This window comes from Neolamprologus brichardi, chromosome 2, assembly GCF_056152115.1.
Source record: "Neolamprologus brichardi isolate AB-2024 chromosome 2, ASM5615211v1, whole genome shotgun sequence".
NCBI classification, from domain to species: domain Eukaryota; kingdom Metazoa; phylum Chordata; class Actinopteri; order Cichliformes; family Cichlidae; genus Neolamprologus; species Neolamprologus brichardi.
The window spans coordinates 5,014,857-5,032,500 of NC_142105.1; the positions used below are offsets into that span (position 1 = coordinate 5,014,857).

Genomic DNA, 17,644 nt, shown 5'->3' on the forward strand with positions numbered 1-17,644 from the left:
GCTAGAAGCCAGTTACATCCCTGGTGTTATGTGGACCAGAACATATGTCCTATATTATTGAATACGGTGCTTTTGGAGAGGCAGCAGAATGAGGATGTAATACAAGTAATCTAATATAAACATGGAGTAATCACACAGTATATAATTAAACGGTTGTTAACGAAGGCAAACATTAAAATCTAATGGCATCTAACAATATATTGTGGATATTAAATATTCTACAGATACATCTGCTCTTAATGGTAAAGGTGGTGAAGCAGTGCACTGGAGCATATTTGGATGCCCCTTAATCATACACCTGTGAATATGTGGAATAGTTACTTTTTTCTCGGGGCAGTGTTACTATACCATAAAACAGAGAACATTTAAAAAGTTGATATAGAGTTTTAAAGAATCTTTAAGTCAAACAGAATATCAATCACAGCCATTATCACTATATCAAATAAAGCAATAGGTCATTTCATAAAAGTTTCACAAAGTGACTCGCTCAGATTGGATCTGCTGCCGTTGAACACAAGCACTCCCCTGACAGAACTTATGGGAAACTATCCATTAATCAGCTGAAAAAGAAACTAAAAGAGATGTCCCTTAATGGTTGTTTCTGGCCCTAATGTGCACTAACTGAGGGTAATAAAGGTCTTGGTTATATACATTGCTAGGAATTATAGCAGGGAAGACTGTATGCTTCCCAAATAAATGTCAGAAGAGTTTGTTTCAAATAAGATATGACATCGCTCTGGCAAATCATCCGTGGTATAAAAGACAGCAACTTGTTTTCTGCTAAATAGTGAAAAGAAAGTTTGCAATTTAATTGAGTCAGGATTAAAAGCAATGAAGTAATCATTCAGTACAATGTCCTAACACATTTTTCTTTCTTCAGTCTGTTCACAGTTCTCTAGAGGAGTGTATGCCATTTTTGGATTCTATGACAAGAAGTCTGTAAACACCATCACCTCGTTTTGTGGGACGCTACATGTCTCCTTCATAACACCCAGCTTCCCTCTGGATGGAAGTCATCAGTTCATTATCCAGATGCGACCAGATATCAAGGGCCCCCTCCTCAGCCTTATTGAGTACTACAAGTGGGACAAGTTTGCCTATCTCTACGACAGCGATCGAGGTAAGAAGTGAACACGTTTTATAGCTTTCAAAGTGTGATTTGAGTGGATTTTCATCATGAAATTCTCTAAAGAAAATCTGCCACTGTTGTCAGCTGGTTATCTTGTAGCCTTGGAAGCTTGATGTGGAGTGCTAATCCTATGGCTATTTGTAAAACATGTATGTGAAATTATGAACTTTGAAAACTGCATTATTGGCCAGATATTTGGATTCTGTAATATAAACCACAGAAACTGTAAGTTAGACTATATTATTATATGTTTGCTACTTTCAGCTGCTGAGTTGTCACAAGGGGCTGCAGAAGAGTAATCTATCCAGCAATTTGCTGGTTCTGTTAAGCTGTAGGTTAGCACAGCAATCCCCAACCATTTTTTGCGCCACGGACCGGTTTATGCCCGACAATATTTTCATGGACCGGCCTTTAAAGTGTCGCGGATAAATACAACAAAATAAAACTAGTACCGGTACCGAAAAAAAGAAAATTTATTCATAACACACGTGAAAAGACCCAGGAAAACCGAGTAAACGTTAAAAACGATAACAAAATAACGCTGAAAACCGATAAAAACCCTGAAAACTATACATTTCACACCTGAGCCTCAACTCGCGGCCCGGTACCAAACGACTCACGGTCCGAGGCCCGAGGGTTGGGGACCGCTGGGTTAGCATACATGTAGCTTTTTGTTAGCATAGCTTTTGGGAACACTGGTCCTCTTAGGGGAAAGGCTCGCATGTCCCCCTAGTGACCTTTTCTCATGGAGGATAAGTGGACCCAAACTTTGTCCATTCCCCCTGACAGACATTTTGTTGATACACTTTTGGTCCACTTGTCCCCTTACAGGGAAGCGGTTGATCAAATGAACACAGAATCCTGCGCGACCGCTTTTATCCTGTGATAAAACATTTCTATCCCACTGTGTGCAACACAGGTGAAGCTAGGTAAAGGGCATTGGCTCATTACAAACAGCTTGTCACATACAATCAACTATAGCACCTCCTCCATTGGAGAGTGTAATGTAATATCAAGGCGAGGTTAGAGGAGAGGCAGTCAGAGTCATCTCTGACATACAGTGGAGATGATACGGCCTAAAGCTGTTGATTTCCACACTTGTTCTACATAGAGATGTGACGTCAGCAATGGTGTGACCATCCTAATTGAGAGGAAAAGCTGCACCATGCTTAGTTCACATTGTGTTATTTTTCAGCTCCACTTCACAATCAAACAACAGACTCACAGATACATACACATATACAAATACACACATCCAGTTGCTTTTCTGGTTCCAACTCTACCTAAAATTCAAGCCATACCCTTTTTGGTCTACCAGTCAGTTAGACAGGCAGGCTTTTCCCAAGATTAAGGATTACAGAATCTGAAGACTGTCACCATAGCACTCATCATGTTTTTTCAGTCTGCAGTTATCACAAACATTCACTAACACAGCAGTAGCGGTGCCCTTAATGATAAAACTAGCTTTTTTAGAGAATAAGTGAAATTATTTAGCCATAAATAATCTCTATGCTGAGCCTGTACACCTGTATTTGGAATCCTGGATAAGATCAAGGGCTGAATTTATCCTACATGAAATATTATCTACCCTCAAACTATAATATCCCAGCTTACTTCATATTCAAATCTATTCCGTCCCTTTTCTTTGATCCCTTTCATAAGTGATTCTTCAAAATTCGACACTGATAACGTCGAAGTCTGGAAATAAGATTTTATATCTTCCAGCAGACATTTTCTCTCACTACCTGAAACGTCGAACACACTATATGCTTTATAAGCATGACAATTGTATTTTTTAATTGAGCTAGCAGCATATGAGTTGGTAAAATGGAAGATGGCTGTGGCTGAATTTGAGAAGAATGGTTAATATAGCAATTAATAATAAGGTGTAATAAAGGCGATGGCAGCCAAAAGGTTCAAGAACAATCTACTCCTGCTTTTGCATTATCTCACTTTGCTGTGTCATGTAATTCATTTTATGCTGTCACCTGCTAATTGTGATTCTGTGACTTTTGCCCTTGAAGCACAATGCAGTCTTCTGGAGCAACTGACACTGAAAAGAAAATCTCTTCCACAGATAGAGTTCCACTCTCTATTAACACTCTTACTGCAATGAAAAACCAGAATTAAAAGCTCAGTACTATCTAGTTACAGTGGAATAACAGTCTTCTATCCTAACAGGAATACTCAGTGTTTAGGTTACACATCAAATTATTCTTTTAGCTCATAGAATAAATGTTTTATTTTCAGCACGCTAAAAGAGACAATGTTCAGATCAATTTTAGAAATCATTTTGAAGGTATGCAACATTGATAAATTCCCAAATATAGTTTTATATGTAAGTATTTATATGAAGCACTAAGTGGTTTATTGCAACAGAAGTGAATCAACATAGAGATGTGGAACTGCTGCTGTCTACACACAGTTTAGAGTGGATACACAGTGGATGGATTAGGAAGGATTTAGAGCATTTCTGCTCTGTATTACCTTTAACTTTCTATAGTGTTACATCTCTTAAAGTCTCCCGTTGCACCTTTTCCCATCCAAGACATATCCTGCCTGCTCTTTATACACTAACGTTATCCTCCCATTTGTCCTGTCTGCTTTACAAATCATCTCTTGTGTTTGCTATGCTTTTCTTCCTTTTGCCAGCATGCTAAGTCTTACCAGTCAGCCTTTCTGACTGACAGCAGAATCAAATACTGTTCCTCTCTAAAATCAGAAGCACCAGCTGTTTCACAGTGTCCCCATGCTAATGCTAGGAGTGACCTGCTGTCCTTACTGTACGTCCGCTGTGGCACTAAGGGGCCTGTTGTGCATATTTCATCATTGCATGGCTGTCTAATTAGGTCAGTGTGATCCACTCATTCCCATGGCAACCCAAAGTGTAGAGAGAAGAGGAAAGAGAGAGACTCTAAGTGACTGAGCTTGTTGGTAAATGATGCGAGGATGTGTGAGGGTGTTTCTCAGAGAGTCGAAAGAAAGGAAGCAATGGAGTTGCCACTGGTTATGATGAATTCTATTAGAACACTGAGGCTAATGCATGAACCAGCAAATACCTTGTCAGCTATGGCCAGTAGCTTGGTTTAAACAATGGATCAAGATGGATTAAAGAGTAGGTTAAAGAGAAGACCAATGTTATGGTGTAGGTCAGGTACTGGGAACCTATTTTTGGTCAACAACTGATAAATATCTCACAAAGTGGAGCTGCAACTGATCTTTTCTCACGTGATAAAAATGGGACTACTTTGCAGTGGGCTCCATTTATCCTTTCATCCATTTTCTTCTGCTTATCTAATTCACTGGTTTACGGTTGATGCCCATCCTGCGTGCCATGCGTGGGGTGTGGGGTTACACCAACAGCAGTTACAGTTACAGCAAAACGGTACAGTTACCATTACTAACAAAAACTTAGTCATATTTTCTTTTGTTTTTTCTTCCATCTCCAAAGTTTGTCTAAAGGGTCTCCCTTACCGCAACTTCAGCTTTATAGCAGGAAGTGGAAATATTTGCTTGGGACATCTTGCCTGTTGCAAATGTTGAGGACATTCTCTCTGATTGGCCAACCTGTACATTTAAAAGGAGGCCAAAAAAGGTTCAAACGATGCCCAGTCTTTTCAATTTAGGTGCTTACCGATAGTAAGCTGTGTGATCGGCTAACACTAATTAGCAGGTCTAATTGGCTTGGCAGTTAACCTACACAGTCTATGGATGCAATTTGCTAACTAAGCACAGTGTTGGGGAGTAACGGAATAAATGTGCCGCCGTTACGTATTTAAAATACAAAATATGAGTAACTGTATTCCGTTACAAGTTTCTCAGTGACTGTAGCTGTCAGTCAAAGCTGTTATGAACATCACCGTGGTAGGAATTAGAATCAAACTTATGGAAAAGGAGACCCCTTGGACATAAATCAGCATAATGAGAACTATTGATAACAAAATAAAGAATCTTTGGAAAAAAATTTATCTGAGGAGAATTAATTAATTTTAGTCTGACCCCAGTCCCATTCGCTAACATGGAGTAGGCGGGGTTTATGACCTATACTGCAGCCAGACACCAGGGGGCGATACAGACGTTTTGGCTTCATTTTTGGGGAGCTGCCGTGTCGTCCATGTTTTCTACAGTAGCCTATTAGTAGCATAGCCCTAAAGAATGTAGCCTCATTGGCAGTCCAGTCCCGTTATGTGTGTGTGAGCGAGGGAGGGAGAAAAAGGGTGAGTGGAAAAGTATGAGCTGTCATCGAGCACAAACGGGAGCTGGAAGCATGTAAATATAATAATAACCACTGCAGCCAAGAAGAGTGCCTGACGAGCCCAGTTGTAAGTAAGCTATTAAGACTCGACTGTACACTGTGTTCGTGTTTTCCTCCGAAACAATAAGTTCCCTTGGGGCAGCCTTTCAACGCCTCTCTCTGTCTCAAAGTTGACTCAGACAACAAAGTAAAGCTATTTTTCGGCTACGAGCCCAACACAGAACCGACATATTAGCCAGAGGTCCCTTTACTACTGTTCGGAGCCGCAAACCTTCAGTAATAGTAATAAATCACAGCAATAGTACATTCATGTAGTTGTAAAAAACATGATAATATATTAAGTAATCCAAAGTATTCAGAATACGTTACTCTCATTGAGTAACGTAACGGGATACGTTACAAAATACATTTTGGGGCATGTATTCTGTAATCTGTAGTGGGATACATTTTAAAAGTAACCTTCCCAACACTAAGCATGCCAGCATTTGCTAATATATTAGAAATCCACTGTTGTCTAAATAAGGTCACATACTCTGCTTGGAGACTTTATGCTTGATTAATCAAGGTCAAATAAAAGCGCTGTCTACAGCAATGATAAGCACTAAAATAGCTATTTCTGCTGTTAAATATTACAATTGTACCTGTCTGTTTTTTTTTTTTTTTTTATAATTTTCATACTTTTATCTAAACATCATTCAAACATTTACATGTTTGAATGAATTAAAATAAACAAAAAATAAACCCAAATAAAAGTTATTGACACCTTTTGTTCATTTGCAAATTCAAGTTCTGTTATAGCAGACCTGTAGGCAATCACAACCCCTGCTATTTCTTCCTAAAACAAAGCCTTTTAACACTTGCAGTTGATTTAAGTGGTGCTTCAATAGGCATTAAGCAAAGAATAACAGGTTCACTCTGGAGAAGGATGTTGGACTTTAAGCACAGTAGATATATGGGAACACAATTTGTTAAACAGATTATAGCTAATGTGAGGATGAATTTGTAGGAATTGAATCAATATCCTCTATTTAATCTGAGCCTATTTGACCCTTAATTAAACATTTTACATTGTATTGTACATGTTCTCATGTATTTGGAGTCATGATTCAATATAATAAAAAATTTGTCAAATGTAAAAGGTAGTAAAGGAAACATTTAACTTAAGTGCTGCTTTAGACCACTGAAAGAGGTATTTGTTGTTCATTGCAAAACATGCAAAAATCATGGGTTTGTGAATAATTATAAAATATTATATAACCGAAAAAGTCACATATATTCTTACATTATATACAGCATTGAATGACTTAAAGTGAATGTATCAAAATGAACGATGTTGTCCTTTTTTATGAAATAATTACATTTACAAATGTCATTGAACTGGTAACAAAAGCAAAATACTAAATATATATTTTAACACTAAATACACAGGAACAAACTAGTATTACATGGTGATATAGTCTTTCAGGTAGGAAGAGTGTAGGGTGGGATGTGATCTAGTTATAAAGTTAAAGGGTACCTTTAGCAGATCTAAACAGATTTTAATTTTGATTAATATACAGTGTTAACACTGGGGGGGACAATATAGTTTAATACATTTAATTACTTATTAATGAAAATATTTCATCAGCTAATTTGATGGACACAGAAAAGGTGATAAAATTGACTTTGAATGCGGGACATATGTTGATGTCACATGTTGGTCTGAGTCTTCCAGAAACCGCTGGTCTACTGGGATTTTTCTAGGCATAAATGCATAACCGACCTGAGTATTGTTGCGCACATGTCCATGTCTTGCCATGACCATAGTGTACCAATCTTGTGATAGTTGCTTCCAGTAGGATAACACAAGATTTCACAAAGCTAAGATAATTTCACACTTGTTTCTCAAACATGACAATGAAATCACTGTACTCAAATGGCCACAGTTTCGATCCAATATGGATGTTCATCTGACAAAGATGCAGGAAGTGCATGATGCCATCATGTAAACATGGACCAACATCTCTGAGAATGGTTTTCAGCAACTTGTTGAGTCTATGCAACAAAGAAATAAGGCAGTTGTGGATGCAAATGGTTTTATTAGTAAGGTGTGCCCAACAGAGCAGCTACGGACTATAAGTACAGTCCACAGAGACGCACTATCTAGATTATATTTGACTTCAGCCAATGCTAACTAGCATTTTGCCTTTGTTGTTTAATTATTTTCACTGCATATTACTCAGAACTTAAATTTCATTTCATTTATCTAATTTCTTAAGTATCAATAAAACCCATTTAACCACTACTTTGACCTTAATGCATCTATGATGAATAGTTCATTCAGATAAAACTGCAAGTCTCCATTTTCCTCATATAAAATCAAAGCCGCGTCGCATGAAATTGATTACATCTGTAATTCACCGGCAAGTCAGAATGAAACACTCAACCTTTTTATTAAACCGCTTTCTAACTGCCCTCAGCAGACCAGCAATCAATAACAGCAAAGATTCAACAGTGAAACCAGACAGAGAGGATGATGCGAATATAATCTGAAACAGACATGATATCTTTGCCTTCACCACACTACACATCACACTGACTGACCAGTGCTACAGCTAACTGCACCAGCTGTGTCAGTTATTCACTGAACATATTGTTTGTATTATATATTGGAATAAACAGTACGGTCAAAATAAGTGATCACATACTGTAAGAGATTTTGCTGAAGACACTTATTTTTCAAGGTTTTCTGAAGGTCTTGCAATTCAAAATACCAGACAAAGACTATGAGTGGACGTTCAGGATAGATTGTATTGTTAATCAAACTGTGAAAATAATAAGCGAAATACTCAATTACTCCTATAAAACATACAGTAATAGAGCAGGAATGAAATGTGAAATGTTGGTATTGATGCAGTCAAGTGTATTGTTAGACCCACTTTCCTCCCACATGTTGGTCAGGTTCATGCCAGAATACCTGTGACTCATCTTGATGAGCTCTTTACATAAGGCACTGAGTCGCTGTAAAACCTTCACTGGGTTTCAACAAGCAGACGAGAATGTTTTTGAACGGGTCTTGTCTGCTGGTCTATTTTTTTTCTTCAAACTATGTCTGCTTCTGCTAGGCTATTTCTTTTTTGTTTTTCTGCGTCCAACATTTTTATTTCCGCGTGCTTGCTGTGACTTCTTGAAATTTGAGGTTTGAAATCTGCATATCATGATTACTGCATTGAGCCATTAAAATGCCATAGGGCCAAAAATATCTCGGGGACTAAAGAGAATGTGCAGTTAATAATTTAAAACCATTATAAAACATATGCATATGTTAAGCATAAAGAGACACAACATGATTAATATTTTAACTCTGTGTCAATCTTTTCTTCAGGCCTGACAACACTGCAAATTGTTCTGGACACCGCAGCAGAGAAAAAGTGGCAGGTAACTGCCATTAATGTGGGAAACCTTAAAGATGAGAGAAAGGATGAGGCCTACCGCTCACTGTTCCAAGATCTGGAGAACAAAAAAGAGAGGAGGGTGATACTGGACTGTGAACAGGATAAAGTGAAGGACATTATGGAACAGGTACATTGTAGATTATTATTATTATTATTATTATTTGGTAGTCTTTCTTGTAAGTAATTTCTGGGTAAAGTAATTACATGCAGTAGGCTCCATCGGTATAATGATCAGTGGCTTGTTGTTTGTAAAGTAAGCTAAAAAATGTAAGTTTGCAAAACATTGAAAGCAAAAAACAAATGTTTTTACTATTTCGTGCTTAAATTATACATGATATTAGAACTAATAGAGTCCAAATATGTAAAAACTCTACTGGGAAGTGTAAATAGCACTGGGAAGGGATCTGTGGTGATTAAAAAAGGGGGGTGCAGGAAATGCTAACAACCTTGTTGTCCTTTAATTACTCCTGTAGGAGAAAAGTAAGATCCAGTTGAAATATGTGTATCTGACAAAGCACTTACAAAAGTAGCCTTGTCACATGGACCATGCAGTCCAGCAGATGTAGAAAGGCACCATAACAATTATGCTAATTGTTCATTTAGGCTGTAAACAAAACTGCAATTAAAGGAAAAACAAATGCACATAAGCAGACTATTTTTACTTAACCTTTTTCTCACGAGGGAGGCATATTGATTAGCATTTAAAGCATGCAGACGTCTGTTTAACCAAATGCTGACTGAAATCAATGTCTACAGCCTCGTTGCCTCTTTATCAGGGAAAAACAGAGACTGTCGAGGTGGAAGTTTCTTGCTTTATGTCAAAGACATTTACATAGGAGATGCGAGACGTTATTATTCAAATCTGCATCAAGTAGCAGCCCTGACAAACGAAGGTGTCAGTCAAGCAGCGGGATTAGTTTCAGGTGTGCCATTTATATGAGGTACTGAAAAGGGGTCTGGTTGAGATATGTTAGTTTTTTGCTTTTGTCTTTTCTGATAAGAAAACTGGCGTCAGAACTTGATATCTCTGTCTAGCAATAGCTGCGACTATAAGTGACAATGTTTTTTCAAGTGATAATGGCCAAGACTGTCAGACATGTGAAACAAATTAATAATGTCTGAATAAATATGTGGCAGATTTAGATTGTACTTTCTTATAAGTGTAGTTGTCAAACAGTGTAAAATGGCATACAAGAGGAACTTCAATCAAGCATTTTATTAAGCTGTTTTTGTCAACTAAGAATTGCTTTTTCCTTCACGAGGTGTCCTATATGTTGTTTTAATGCACATGTGTTTCACAACCCTGTAGGTCATCACAATTGGCAGACATGTTAAAGGCTACCACTACATTATAGCCAATCTGGTGAGTGTAAACAACATTTACAACTTTTTCTTTAAAGAATGACTTTATAAGTGTATTAATTGATGGAATAATTAATTTTGATCTGTTTTTTTAGGGTTTCATTGATGGAGACCTGTCCAAAATTCAGTATGGTGGAGCAAATGTTTCAGGCTTTCAGATTGTTGATTTTGATGATCCCTTGGTTTCCAAATTTGATCAGCGATGGGAGGCACTAGAAGAAAAAGAATATCCTGGAGCTGACAGCAAAATAAGGGTGAGTTTTAACATGCACATTAGGGCTGCCACGATTATGTCGACTATCAAAATCGTCGACGACAAATTTAATAGTCGATGCGTCGTTTGAAGCTTTGTAAGATCCAGAAAGACGCAGGAATATATAGTAGGATTTAAGAGTGTAATGACGGACGGAAACAGAAGGTGGCAGCACTGCATGTACAAAGATGCCAGCTGCCGTTAAACCCCGAAGAAGAAGAAGAAGAAGCAGTCTCCAGTATCATAGCTGTGTCCTAATTTACGGGCTGCATCCTTCGGAGGCCACATTTATTGGCCGATTACGTTACAGCGATGCGACGAAGGCTTTCCAAATTCAAAGATTCCTCCAAATGTGTCCTCCTTTTCCCCAAATTTGAAGGATGAGTCGGATGTATCCTTCGTGGCCCAACCTAACCCAGAATTCATAGCCCAGTTTCCAACAATGGCGGCAGCTACTTAGTTTTAATATTACTCTTTCTGAGTCACAAAATAAACTTTTAACATATTTTCAGGGGGAATATAGCTGTTTAAACTTCAAATATCTGCTTGGTTTATCAAGACATCACATATTAAATCACATATTAAAAGTGCCCCGACATTTTCGGAGACATCTGTTACCCACCCGCTCGATAGCTGGAGGGTTGAAGGCTCACTGGAGCCGGCGTAAAACACCAGACTCCCTTCACTACCTGTTATATTTTAGATGGCAAGGAGCAGATGCCTGAGTTTATTAAACTCCACCGAGACAATCTGCAAAATTCATTAAAAGTTTAATAAACTATCATCTTGTCTTTATTTTTAGTTAGCACATACCTTAAACACTTAAAGCTGTAAGCTAATGCTAGTTAGCGGATGCATGCTGGTGCAATAAGCTGTACGTTTTACGTCCAATGGATGATGATCTGATTAGTCGACTAATCGCAAAAATAATCGGTGACTAGTCGACTATCAAAATAATCGCTTGTGGCAGCCCTAATGCACATATGAGGCGATATAATACTGAAATCATCAATAATTATTCTGCTTAGTTTACGCTGCTATACCAGCCCACATGAAGTCAGCTTTTTGGAAATTGAAATGACATGTTCAGTTTTGGCAAACACACAAATCAGATAAATTTACATTAAAATATAAGCAGAGCTGCATAGTCATTGCCAAAAGTAGCCTTCCTTTATTTGTAACTGAGAAAGTTCAAGCTGTTTTTAAGGCCACGGTGATTAAAAAAAAGCACTCTGACATTTACAAAACAACAAAACTGCTCTACAAAAATACATAAACAAAGAAAGCACCAGCATCAAACATATGATATATCATATGCTGTCTAATTAGGGAAAAACAGTGGATAAAGCATAATGCACTGTGCATATCTAGTGCAGAATGTCAGATAAATATCATTTATTTATTTGATCAACTATATTTATTCAATGTGTGAATACGGAGCTTACAGTTAAAGCCTTTTTTTGTCAACTAGTTATATTATGTTTAACCAGATAACAATACAGTCCTTCATTATTCATCTATATATAATATATAATTCATGTATATTCTCATCCAATTTTCTGCCATAGTATACATCTGCGCTGACCTATGACGCCGTTCAGGTGATGACAGAAGCTTTTCGATACCTTCATAAACAACGCATTGACTTTACCAGGAGGGCCAACACTGGTGACTGCTTGGCTAATCCTGCTGTGCCATGGGCTCAGGGTGTGGAGATTGAGCGAGCACTGAAACAGGTAACTCACCTCTTTTGCTGGTGAGGATTCATTGCAGTGGTAACAGTAGACACATTAAATGCATCGAGGTAGAAAGTACTTTACAGTATTTTACAGTGCATATGTACACAGAGAAATATGCTCTCAGAAGAAGAAGAAACACACTAAATAGAGATTAATTTGATGGTAAACTATGATGCTGCATCAGTCATTCATGGTTATCATGTTGAGTTTCTGAGAGATCAGTAACATGGTTCTCAAATGTTTTTTTCTTTTCTTTTTATCTCTTTATCTGTACCACACTGACTTGTCCATCTACACTCTTTCTTAATGCAGAGCAGAAAAAAGTGTCCAAAACAGCTTCTAGGATGAGATTCTTTTAATGATAAAGGTATCAGTTGGAAATGTCTCAGAAAGCTTTTCCAAAATTGATCAGTTCTTGCCTTTGATGTTTTTTTTGTCTGGCACCCTGGAAGTCAGGATACACTTATAAAAGATCAAGATTAGCTGCCTTTAACCACCCCATGAAGACAGAGAGATGCTGTCCTGGGTTGTGATCAAACATGTCAGAAGATAAGCTGATCCAAGGGTGTTGGATCTCTTCCAAATCAATTTATGTTGCTCTCAAAACCTGATCAGTGATGTTTAGTTTCCCAAGATCACATGGCTCTTACCTTCAAATGTCCCCCAAAGTGAGGTGAAAGTGAGAGAGAATCAAACTTTATATTATGCTACCTATTTTTACCTAATATTTTAACTTTAATATTTTCCCAAGGGGGGGTTCTACGGCAAGATGAATATCACAGTATTTACACAGTGTGTGACAAGTTTGTTTTTTTCCTCCTCTCATCTCTTGTTGAAAGGACGTTTCAATTTGTTTTTAATTTGTAGTTTTTCCATCCATCCATCTTCTTCTGCAGTTCAGGAGGTTTCTTCTTGGTCTCAAATCAACTTAGCTAAACAAATAACCTGTGAGTTTGATTGAACACTGTTACAGACTATGTAACATCTAATATGGATTTTACATTGTGAGTATAGTATGCAGCGTACTGACGTGGCATCCATATAGGAAACAACTAGTAACACATCAGCACTCAAGTCTAAACCCATGTAACAGCTTTCATGCAATACAGTGACTTACCAACTGAAAATGGAACTTAAACTTTAGTGATTTTGCAAGTTTGTCAACTAAATGAGAGGATGTATGTCGAAAATCTGAGTTTCCATGTTGTGAAGTTAAGAGATCAACTCCACCAAATGCATTTTAGAAATGCTGATTTTCCCTGAAAAAAAAATCAAGAGGATCCTTCCCATTCTTTCTACTTTAGTTCCTTTGTTTAATGAATGTTCTCTGAATACATGCTGAGTTTATGCTCTCAAATCTGGACACCACTGGGTTCATTCAGACTTTCTGCTGCCTCGTAGCTCAGCACAAAGGAGTATTTGAAGTCATTAGGTATCATGGTAAAAACACTCAAGAAGAGGGGAGTCATAGGAAACAAAGAGCAAAGAACACTTCTCACTTAACCGATCCAAATGGATGTCACTTTAGGGAACTTGGATGAGGTTGTGACAACTGATTTTTGGGCAATCAAACTCTGGGTGAAGAGATTTTTGAGGACTGTATTACTTCAGACAAGTAAAAAGACACGTAAAAAAGATCCTTATTAGCACATTAGTATTTTACTTCTCTGAAACTGTCCCAATCATCTCCTGATGACTTAGCAAAGAGCATTTCATCCTTGTTGCTCAAATTGGCAGCTATTTACGGATTAAGCCCTGAAAGGATTTATGAGACATTTATTACCTATTCATCCTGACAAAACTGCATTTGCATGACCCAGACAACATCAAGAATTAATTTAACTTTGAAAATCTAAACTTTTAACCTGCAATGGTGAATGGTGTTACTTGACTGATCATAATTAATAGGAACAACAATGATAGCTTCCATGTTTTTAATTATTGCCTTCCACATAAGCCCACTACCACTGTTTGCTCGTCACACAGATTTATTCATGTCAAATCAGTCTTACACACGTCTGATCTTGTGTTTCCAAGGTTCGAGTGGAAGGCCTGACAGGAAACATCCAATTTGACCAGCATGGCAAGAGAGTCAATTACTCAGTGAATATAATGGAATTAAAGAGTAATGGTCCTGTAAAAGTAAGTCTCTTGATATCCAATTTGAATAGAAGATGAATGTCTATACAAGATTTGAGCTTTTGGAAAATTTTTGAGACTATATAGTTTGAATTCAAGGCTCAAGCTGTCCATTAAAGCAGCACTTACTTTTTCTTGAATTTATTGCTTATTTTTTCCAACAGATTGGATACTGGAATGAAATGGATAAAATGGCTGTCACCAAATCAGATGTCTTTACAAATGACACAACAGGAATGGAAAACAAAACTGTTATTGTGACCACCATTTTGGTATGTTTAATAAGGAGTCCATAACTAATTGTGTACTTTTAATTGTGGTTTTAGAGTCTCAGTTCTTGGACCACTGGGTACCTTATTTTATGAATAGATGTCTTAACACTTTAATTTAGACACTTTTCCCTTTACGGAGAAAAGTGTTGTTTTTTTCCCCTTGTTTTTGTTAAATATATGTAGAATAACACGAGATCACTGATTTCACGCTACAAGGCTATACTATGTTTCACAAGGTAATTCATATGTGCTGAATTCATGTGTGCTGCTCTTTTTTCCTGTCCTTCAGGAAGCTCCGTATGTAATGCTGAAAAAGAACGCTGACCTTTTTGTAGACAATGAGCGCTACGAGGGTTACTGTGTAGATCTTGCTGCTGAGATAGCGAAGCACTGTGGCTTCAAATATCAACTGAAAATAGTGGGGGATGGAAAATATGGAGCAAGAGATGCAGAGACCAAAATCTGGAATGGGATGGTTGGAGAGTTGGTATATGGGGTGAGCTGATCTACTCATTCGAATGCATGCTTTAAAGGTTTTCAATGAGATTGAGAGCCCCTGTAATCTCGAGTGGTATTTCTTAAACCTTTTTTGCCTTGTTTTTCTTTGCCTTCTGGTTTGATAGAAAGCAGACATCGCAGTGGCTCCTCTGACCATCACATTGGTGCGAGAGGAAGTGATTGACTTCTCCAAACCTTTCATGTCACTGGGCATTTCCATCATGATCAAGAAGCCTCAGAAATCCAAGCCTGGAGTTTTCTCTTTCTTGGATCCACTGGCTTATGAGATTTGGATGTGTATAGTTTTTGCTTACATTGGTGTCAGCGTGGTGCTGTTCCTCGTCAGCCGCTTCAGCCCCTACGAGTGGCACACTGAGGAGTATGAGGACGGACAGATCCAGACCAATGAGTCTACTAATGAGTTTGGCATATTCAACAGCCTGTGGTTCTCCCTTGGAGCCTTTATGCGACAAGGCTGTGACATCTCTCCTAGGTAAGTCAGAAAAATCCACAACTTCCATATTGCTTTAATTTAAGAAAATTTATGCTGTAAGTATAAGTAAATAATAAATGACTTTCCACCAGAACTACCTAAAAAATGAGAAAAAAATGATTTTAGAGCTTCAAAGTATTCATCAACCAAGTGTATTTTTAGCTCTGCTAGCAATATAGGATTAGGGGTTGTAATATTGTTGGGTTTATAACTTAGAGGTCCAGAGTAAAGCACTGTAGCATAGATTCTCAAATCAAAAGTGGATGACGAGGATGGAGAGTATTAGTTAGTAACATGTTATGTTTGAGCATGTAACCAAACCATCCACTTTGTTATATTCTTCATACATTCTGTATGTCTTGGTTTTATTTGGTTTTATTTACTTTTGTTTAGATAAAAAGTTATAAAATTATTCTTTTTACAGAATTTAGTGTAAAATTAACCCTAGAAAACCAATGGGGTCAGAGCCGACCCCATTGGTTTTCTAGGGAAACCATGGGGTCAAAGAACCATGGGTTCTCCAGGGTTAATATTTTAACTAGGTAGTAAACCTTGTGAGTAGACATTTGTGTTGTGTTGACCTATCCTTTTAATCCCACACCTCATCCCAAACATGTTTTATGGTAAATTAAGAGTAACCACTTCTTATTTTTGTTAACACTGTTGCCTCACAGCCTAAAGGGCCTGGGTTCAAATCCACATTCTAGATTGAGCCTTTCTGTGTAGAGTTTGCATATTTCCCCAAGTTTATGTGGGTTGTCTCAGGATACTTTGGCTTCTTCCCACAGTTCAAAGACACCCATTTAGTGGGGTTAGGTTAATTAGTGATTGGTGCAAATGATTGTCTGTCTCACTATGTTAGCCCTGCTTTAGATTGGCACACTATCCAGAGTGTACCCTGCTTTTCGCTGGGATAGTCTCCAGCCTCCCACTGCAACCATAATTTGGAAAAGTGGAAGAAAATGGTTTTATGGATCTTTAGCGTTATTGTAGTCTCAGAGATTAACTAGTACATCCCAACTAGAGTATTGTTTGGTCGGTTTGTGCTGTGCTATTTTCAAATGGATATACCTAAAAATAAACCAAAATAAATATACCAAATCACAATGCCATGCCCTACATCACAGAGTGACTGCATTTATGGTTGAAACCTGCCTTTCATAAAATATGAAGAAAAAAAATCTTTTCAAAGCTGTGCATGGTTAAGTCTAGGAATATTTTGTGATTCATGGTAAATTGCCTGCCTGAAGCGGTCCACATCTCTAGAAAATTGTTGAAACATCCACTGCATAAAAGTTATCTCAATACAGCTATTGAATCCTATTTCTATGTTTTGTTAGAATATGATAAAAAAAAAACCAGATAAACATAAGTCAACAGCTCTTTCTATTTTCTTGTCTGTACAACAGATCTCTGTCTGGTCGCATCGTTGGTGGCGTGTGGTGGTTTTTCACCTTAATCATCATTTCTTCCTACACTGCTAACCTGGCTGCTTTTCTGACGGTTGAAAGAATGGTTTCTCCCATTGAAAGTGCCGAGGACCTGGCTAAACAGACTGAGATAGCTTATGGGACTCTGGACTCTGGCTCCACAAAAGAGTTTTTTAGGGTAAGAGATATTCAGTGTATATTCTGAAGCTATGGAAACAACTCATATCAACTCATAGCTTGTGTATTCTTTCTGTACAATTTTACACTAACCATAATAGCATTACAGAACATACAGTGCTTAAAGGAAGACATAATATAACTGAAAGTTTTCATAATAAAGCTGTATTAAAATCTTTTTTTTTTTCCTCAACACAGCGCTCAAAGATTGCCCTTTTTGACAAAATGTGGACATACATGCGCGGTGCAGAGCCCTCTGTGTTTGTGAAAACCACAGCAGAGGGGGTTCAGAGGGTCCGCAAGTCCAAGGGGAAGTATGCCTACCTTCTAGAGTCCACCATGAATGAGTACATCGAGCAGCGAAAACCCTGCGACACCATGAAAGTGGGAGGAAACCTAGACTCCAAGGGCTACGGAATCGCCACACCGAAAGGATCCTCATTAAGGTGGGTGGAATAGTATA

At 37.8% G+C, this 17,644-nt stretch overlaps 1 protein-coding gene across 6 annotated transcripts in view; it reads left to right on the forward strand.

Annotated features, from left to right (window-relative positions):
- gria2b (glutamate receptor, ionotropic, AMPA 2b) overlaps positions 1 to 17,644 on the forward strand; it is a 51,936-nt gene that overhangs the window by 28,003 nt on the left and 6,289 nt on the right. For all 6 annotated transcript variants that reach the window (XR_015719664.1, XM_087846409.1, XM_087846419.1 and 3 more), the window contains exons 3-13: positions 881 to 1,120; positions 8,749 to 8,945; positions 10,128 to 10,181; positions 10,276 to 10,434; positions 12,002 to 12,169; positions 14,210 to 14,314; positions 14,476 to 14,583; positions 14,873 to 15,079; positions 15,207 to 15,574; positions 16,984 to 17,182; positions 17,380 to 17,627. Coding sequence is in view for 5 of the 6 variants with exons in the window: in XM_087846409.1 (XP_087702535.1) it covers positions 881 to 1,120; positions 8,749 to 8,945; positions 10,128 to 10,181; positions 10,276 to 10,434; positions 12,002 to 12,169; positions 14,210 to 14,314; positions 14,476 to 14,583; positions 14,873 to 15,079; positions 15,207 to 15,574; positions 16,984 to 17,182; positions 17,380 to 17,627 (2,053 nt within the window). In the remaining variant the exon portion in view is untranslated. The remainder of the gene's footprint in view (positions 1 to 880; positions 1,121 to 8,748; positions 8,946 to 10,127; positions 10,182 to 10,275; positions 10,435 to 12,001; positions 12,170 to 14,209; positions 14,315 to 14,475; positions 14,584 to 14,872; positions 15,080 to 15,206; positions 15,575 to 16,983; positions 17,183 to 17,379; positions 17,628 to 17,644) is intronic.